The 7609-nt window shown below is 39.4% G+C and overlaps 1 protein-coding gene across 1 annotated transcript; it reads left to right on the top strand.

Annotated features, from left to right (window-relative positions):
* The first annotated feature begins 3187 nt into the window (after positions 1 to 3187).
* MKKS (McKusick-Kaufman syndrome) lies at positions 3188 to 6538 on the top strand. Its single transcript, XM_010024361.1, has 4 exons — positions 3188 to 4178; positions 4658 to 4833; positions 5518 to 5628; positions 6098 to 6538. The coding sequence occupies exons 1-4, from the start codon at positions 3188 to 3190 to the stop codon at positions 6536 to 6538; spliced, it is 1719 nt and encodes a 572-aa protein (XP_010022663.1).
* The last annotated feature ends 1071 nt before the right edge of the window (positions 6539 to 7609 follow it).

Here is a 7609-nt window from a genome sequence, read left to right as displayed (position 1 = left end):
GGGCCGCAGCGCCTCGCCTCAGCGTCTCCTCAGCAGCTTGCAGCCGGAGCGAGGCCGCCTCACGCGTACCGGCCCGCTCCGTGACTTTGGAGTCTCCTTTGCCTTGTGTGGCAAGTGGTGTCGAGCTCTGAAATCCCCACGGCCTGGTGGCAGGGTAGGACATGGTAATCCCGCAGGTGGATGAAGTTGGGCGGGTGCAGGAACATTTACTCTCTGTAGCTGTTTAAAGACGTTATCTTGATATAAAACCTGAGTATACATACCCTTTTTCCCCTGTTGTAGGTATTTCTTAATGAAATCCTCTGGGAAGTAGAGTTTTATGCATCCTTTCTACATATAAGGATAGATTTACTGTGTTTGTACTGATACTGTGTCACCTCCAAAGACCAAGTGTTAAGGTAGTCAGTGTAACTGCTACTTTAGGCAATGTAAAGTGGTGTCAGAAGCGTTGCAGCTTTGGCCTGCAAGTTGAAAGTCTTACATTGTGTTAGGAACTCAGTTATCACTGAATTTTTCTTACTATGGGAGGGAAAAATAGTGTATTTTGAAACTACTTTGGTTTAGACTTCAAATATTTACTCCCCGAGGCAGTAACATTTGTAATTAGATAAAGCTTTGTTACCGTTAAGATTTAGCATGCCAAAGCTTGAAGCAAATGCAGCAATTAACATTTCAAGATGTCTGAATTGAGGTTATTTTTATAGCTTTTTTATTTTCTGAAGTTTGCAAAGTAAGACTCTCGTGTCATTTTGTGTTTTAATCATCTGCTGCACTGTAGTTAAAGATAGTAAGATTCAGGTTCATGTGTGCTGTTATTATAGTGTAAAAGAAGGATTTCTAGAATACATTTAAAATAATAAATTATCTTTACCTAGGTAGTTTGCAATGGGTCTTAAAACCATCTGGAAGGACTACAAAGTTCTGATTGTTATGGGAACCGGCCTTGGGCTGGTGCACTGGGGCTGGTTTCATATCAAGTCCAGCCCTCTTTTCCAAGTGAAGACAGAGGAGATTGTTCCAGAACCCGGGATTGTGGCATACGTGTTGCAAAGCGATCGCAACAATAAAGAAAAATAGCATTAGAGCTATATACTGTGGGTAAGTTGCCTAATTAGTTGTATCTGTGTCTTTGAGGCAGGAAATGAGTCAATTAAATGAGACTTTTCTAACAGATACGCTGTTGATGCTCTAACTTTAGTCTTCCAGAATTTTATTCTTTTTTTTGCAGCTGAGTTAATCTGGTAATTGCATCGACCCAAAAAATGCATCATAGCTGTCAAAAACTACTGTTATGTGATCCATGTGATGGGATCAAGTAAGTGTTGGTATTATCACTCTTAAAGATGATTAAAACCAAACTCTAACTTCAAGGCGACAGTATGTTTTCAGGTTCAAAGCTGCCCAGAAATAATTGTGACATAGTAACATATTCTGTGTTGTTAGTAGGGATGGTAATTGCAATAGAAAACGAAACAAAGTGTGAGGGAAGCCTGAATACTGTAGAGATTACATAGAAATATAAATAAATATCCCTTTAAGTTTTGAAGAGTTTAAGATCTGGAAAAAAATAATGTTTGTTATGCATCTCGAAGTAAGAAACCTTCCTTTCAGAGGCAGGGGTTTCAAGTTGTTTGAACATGAAAAGCTTTTGTTTCTGAAGTGGTTGCCTGCAAAGCAGTGCTTAGTAGTTCAGTTCTTTTGTTCTTGAGTATAACCAGGTTAACATCACTATAGTTTTGACGCTTTCATACAATTCAGTGTGGTTTATAGTGGCCTGTTACTTACAGACCTGCAAGTAAAACAGTATATAAACTGGTGGTCAGTATTGAAGTCATTAAGACAAGTACTGTGTGCTTGTAGTATATATCATACAGCTTTTTTCAATTAAAAAGCATTATATCATATATAGGTAGTTGTATGAGAGTCAAGGCTCAGACTGGGTCTTGCACTTAGGTCACAACAACTCCATGCAATGCTACAGGCTTGGGGAAGGGTGGCAGGAAAGCTGCCTGGTGAAGAAGGGCCTGGGGGTGTTGGTCAGCAGCTGGCTGAGTATGGTTAGCGGTGTGCCCAGGCAGCCAAGAAGCCACCAGCATCCTGGCCTGTATCGGCACCAGTGTGGCAGCAGGGCCAGGGCAGTGATCATCCCCCTGTACTGGGCACTGGTGAGGCTGCACCTCAAATCCTGTTTTCAGTTCTGGGCCCTCACTACAAAAGAGACATTGAGGTGCTGGAGCAGGGCCAAAGAAGGGCAGTGGAGCTGGTAAAGGGTCCAGATCACAAGCCTTACGAGGAGCAGCTTGAGGGAAGTGGGGTTGTTTAGCCTGGAAAAAAAAGGAAGTTTAGGGGAAGCCTCCTCAGTCTCTTCAGCTACCTGAAAGGAGGTTGTAGCAAGGTGGAGGTTGGTCTCCCAAGTAACAAGTGATAGGACAAGAGGAAACAGCCTCAAGCTGCACCAGGGGAGGTTTAGACTGGATGTTAGGAAAAATTTCTTCTCTGAAAGGGTGCTCAGGCATTGGAACAGGCTGCCCAGGGCAGTGGTGGAGTCACCATCCATGGAGGTATTTAAAAGATGTGTAGATGTGGTCTTGGGAACATGGTTTAGTGGTGGGCTTGGCAGTGCTGGGTTAATGGTTGGACTTGATAATCTTAAAGGTTTTTTCCAACCTAAATGATTCTGTCATTGTCCTTACATGAGTTGTTTTTGTGAAATACAAAATAACATTTCAAGCTATGCAATACTGTCGTAAGATTATCCTAATACCTTTTTGTGTTTTACTGTAGGTATAACTAGCTCTGAAGCTTTTCATCTGTGTTTTGCCAGAGGAAGAGATGAGGAAAGCTAACTGGAATAGAAAGAACTTTCTGCTTGTAGTGGGACTGTCAGTTATAGGTGTCCATTTTGGAAGCATGCTCGTAAACTTTGTTGCAAAAAAATCTGCTCACTCACATTCAGACACTAAAAAAGATCGTCATGAATGAAATAGTTTGCTGCTTTCATTGTGTTTAAACCTCATTTGAAGAGCTAGGTCATGAGCAGTCACAGGGAATGTTGTTATTGTACTGTATATACTGTCTCACCTTTAAAATGATCCTTAGTTGCAAAGAATTCAAATGTTCTACTTTAAATTTTGAAAGTGCTGTGAAAGTGGCTATTGTTGGCCAGAATTAAAATCTTACTTTGAAAATGTCTCGTCTTGAAGCTAAAAAGCCTCCGTTATTTATTCCTGAACCTTTAACTGATGATGGAGTTAGTCAGTCACTGTCTCTGCTGAGTGGAATACTAAAATCTTGCTATGGTCCTGCTGGTCGGCTCAAACAGCTCCACAATGGTGTGGGAGGCTGTGTTTGTACAACTTCACAGTCTTCAGCTATACTCAGTCGTCTCCCTGTCAGTCGCCCTGTGTTAGGTGTTTTGATGGCCTCTGTACAGAACCATGTATCCCGCTTCAGTGACTGTGGTTTATTTACTGCCATTCTCTGTTGTAGTTTCATTGAAAACTTTAAAAGCCTAAACATTGCTTCTTGTGCTGTCGTTAGAATCAGCAAGCATCTTTTGAGTTTGTGTATGGACTACCTCAAATCTGAGGCTTGTGGTTGCAGAGTGGCTGTGGATTTTAGCAGTGTTGAGACTCTTCTTTGTTTGGTACGTAGTGTATTAAGAAGCAAGCCTGCTTGCATGCTTAATAAAACAGAGGTCGATCATCTCGCCACACTGATTTTAAAGGCTTTTCTATTCACTGTTCCATGTCATGCTGAGAGTAATGCTGTTTTAGGGAAGTGTGTAATAGTACCCATGAAAGGTAGAAGAGTTGTGGATTCTACAGTTCTTCCTGGACTACTGATAGAAACACCAGAAATTCAGTTGGCAAAACCACTTACTGTCAAAAGAACTTGTTCGGACATGATCAAGATAGTGCTTTTCTGCGTGTCCATGTCAGGAGACAGCTTCAACCCTGAAGAAGGAATTATCACCGTCCATCACGGAATTTCTCTAGAAATGTCAGAGCTGAATCAGTTGCTTAACGTAGGAAAGCAGCTTGTTGATGATGAGGTCGGCCTTGTAGTGTGTCAGAAAGTTATCCATCCATCCTTGAAGCAGTATCTGAAAGAGAACGGTGTCATGGCTGTCGACAGAGCTGGACTGTCTCTGATGGAACCCCTGAGTCGGATGACAGGTAACAAGTGAGTTTTCTGTACTAAGCAATTGTCTGTAATGTTCATCTCACAATGAAAACCTGCCTAGGTTGGTATCTTTGCAGAATAAGGATTCTCTTATTTCTGCCTGTATCCTACCTAAGCAGTTGAGTAAAGTTATTCTTTTCTAGTCTGGGAGCCATTTTTTAAGCTGAGAATGGTCTTTTGCAGGCTCTGATGACTTGCTGCACGTGGTCACTGATTGCTGCAGAAGGAATATCCAATTATAGTCACTCTTTGCAAATATAGACTATTTACAAATTTATTTAATGAGACTATACCAGCTTTTTATCTTAAATGTGTTGGTTTCTATATCTGATTTCTTGTGTAGATTGAAATGTTAGGCATTGAAAAATGTATATAATTTAAAAAGCCAAGAGGAGAAGTTCATGCTTTTTGAAATGCAGCAGTTGTGATGACAGTAATACATGTTGTTTCTTTGCTTTTCTTCATTGGACAGGTTCAAAGCCGATAGCTTCCATACACTTGTTGTCTCCTAGTAGTTATGGCAGTTTGAAAGACGTGTGCATTGAGAGTTTTGCTTCCAAAAACTTTGTGCATCTAATTCCTAATGACACAGTTGTCTGCAGCTTGATACTCTGTAACAGAAATGAAACAGCATGGGATGAATTGAAGGTAAGCATATTTTCTTGGAATCTTTCTTGAGAAGTGATGTATTTAATGGAAAAAAGTGAGAAATACGGATACAGTGAGTTTAGAAAAGTGTTCTTTCAGTACATAAATAGAATTTAATTAGATTTTTAGGCATACAATTTCAAGAAAGCAACTCAGAAACACATTTCCAAAATTTCAAAACCCTTGAAGTGTTCATACTCATTTAATGCCTCTCCTTTAATACAGGAAGCTGTTCAGAGACATTTTTCACCTGTTCTTGAGGCCTGTGCAGGATAAACCTTTTCTTTCTCATTGCTTGGTCTATGAGAGCATAAATAAAGAATTGCCCAGCAAAAGGCCAGCAGCAATACCTGCAGTGGTAGTCAAGCATTAGTTTTGCATTGAATAGTTGCTCCAGAAGTGTCATAGAAACTGATCGACTTTTTATATATAGTCTTGTTTTGCAAAAGGAGGAGTAAAATACAGGGGGTTTATTTCTGCTTTTTCATTCTGAATGTGGCCAAATAAAGACAATTTCTCATTAAGTGAACATGGTTTTGGAAATAGAGCTTTATATCCACATGTAATTCAAGTTTATGAAGTCTGTACCAGAAAGTACTGAAACTTCTATTCCAGCAGCTTTTTCACTGTGGGAAAATCCTATTGATGATGGTATGGCTAATGTCAAATTAATATGGTTTTCAGCGTGCTTGTGAAACTGCAGAACATGTGTTACAGTTAACACTGAAGGAACCTTTGGCATTATTAGGAGGTGGCTGTACAGAAACTCACCTGGCTTCCTACATAAGATATAAGGTATGAGAGACACATTTTTTTTAAAGCTGCTTAATGTATTTAGGAAACAGGAATTTATGTATAATCACTACTGCAGTTAAAACACTTGCCTTTTCTAGGTTAACGTAGCGTTTTTGTTGTCTGGCTAGCAATATAAAACAGGTTCATTTAAATCACTCAGTTACATTTTTAGACTTGATAATACTGTATTTGTCCTTGTTAATCTTCAGGTATCTATTATAGTAAGTACTTCTTCTAAGTGTTAAAGTAAAAATGTGTGGAATTTTTATGTTGAAAGATAACTGTGCACAACCCAGTTTTGACTTATTTAGAAATCTTCCCTATTGTGGAATAGTCACATGAAAAAATCTATTAGTTAGGCCTCAATCATCTGTTTAAAAAAGAAAGGCAACAGTAAGGTACGTGTTTGATTAAAATTACTTCTGCAAAACAGTGTTCTGATTGTCTGTTTTCCTGTTTTGTTTTTTAGAGTTGCAGTCTGTCCACCAGCAGTTTTGAAGATCTAGATTGTTCTCAGACACAATACCAATTGGTTGCTGAGGGGTTTTGCCGGTCCCTGGAGTCTGTAGCTCGCTCTCTGAATCACGATGATGGAGACATTCTTACAGACATGGTTTATGGACACTGTTGGTTTGTTCCACCGGGTTTTCCTTCTGTCTCTAAGTGGTCAAATTTAGTTTCAAAATGTGGCTGTGGGATTAATGGTAACACTGAGAATCTCAAATGGAGGCTTTTGCAGGGCCAGTTTGGCTCTCCTGTTACACGGGACTGCCCTAAAGAGCCCCTAGTAAAGGTTGCTGACTTCCTGACATTGGACTGTTATGCTGCAAAGTGTAGTGGTCTACAAGTAGCTCTGGAGACAGCTAATCTGATTTTGGATCTCTCATACATCATCAAAGATCAAAATTAGCTCTGATCTTCTGTGAAATTGAAAGCAGGGTAATGTATGATGTGTTAAGATACTTTAAAGGGTTAGAATGGGCAACAGACAGACAAAGTAAATCAGTTGGCCATTAAGTACTGGTTGCTCATCTACCATGCTCAAGCATTTTCAAGTGTTAAACATTTTGTTAGGAGCTGTTAAATGATTAGCCAAATATACAATGAATCACAGTAACGTACGACTTACAAGCATTCAAATTAGCGTGTCCAAAAGAGTGAATGACACTTTGATGTTCTTTCTGCATTAAGCAAAGTTTTGGATATTTGTGAGGTCTGTGGCATCATCAGAGGAATGAGCAAAATGGATTCACTTGCTGAGAAAACATGTGAAGGATTAGAATTTATGTAGTCTCAGCAAAAGCTTTACTCATTCCAACTCGTATTGCAGCAGAACTTTATCATTGGTATGTTTAATTTTGTAGGTAAAAGAGAAGGCTTTCCTTGGCAAGTATCTTGAGCCACTTGTTCTCAAATGTTCTGGAAGTTCTTGTCACCATATATTATATGCAGTCTCTGTTTTGAAATGGCTGGGACATTTAAATTAATATATCTAATTTATTTAGCAAGTTACAAAAGCTCAACCTGCAGATCTTAAGGTAGCAGATAGGTAATAGAACATTTGAAAAGAAATGACAGACCATGTGGAAACAACTTGTGAAGTGGACCTTGATTGTCTTCTATGGACTACAGGGCAGTCTATAAATAATGATGTTTCTATCAGTTAAGCAGAGCTGCAAGAATGTCCCACTTATCATTCAATTAACTCTTTGCCTGTGCATAGCTTCTTTTCTTTTAATGAAGTAAGGCTTTAAGCTGCTCAGGCTTGTTTTGATCTTTAAATAAGGCTGTAGACTGATCAAAACTTATTCTCAGCTTGCATGCGAGATCAAAAGGGGTGTTACAGTTTCTTGCTTAAACTCATTTTCTTTGCCCCTTTTCTTCTCCCCCTTTGTTTTTTGTCACAAGGGACAAATTGCTGATGACATGCTATTCCAGAAAAGCATCCGAGTTAGTTACAGACTATTCTGCTTATTTGTTT

This window comes from Nestor notabilis, unplaced genomic scaffold (genome assembly GCF_000696875.1).
Source record: "Nestor notabilis isolate BGI_N333 unplaced genomic scaffold, ASM69687v1 scaffold4821, whole genome shotgun sequence".
NCBI classification, from domain to species: Eukaryota; Metazoa; Chordata; class Aves; order Psittaciformes; family Psittacidae; genus Nestor; species Nestor notabilis.
This window is presented reverse-complemented; position numbering and strand designations above follow the sequence as displayed.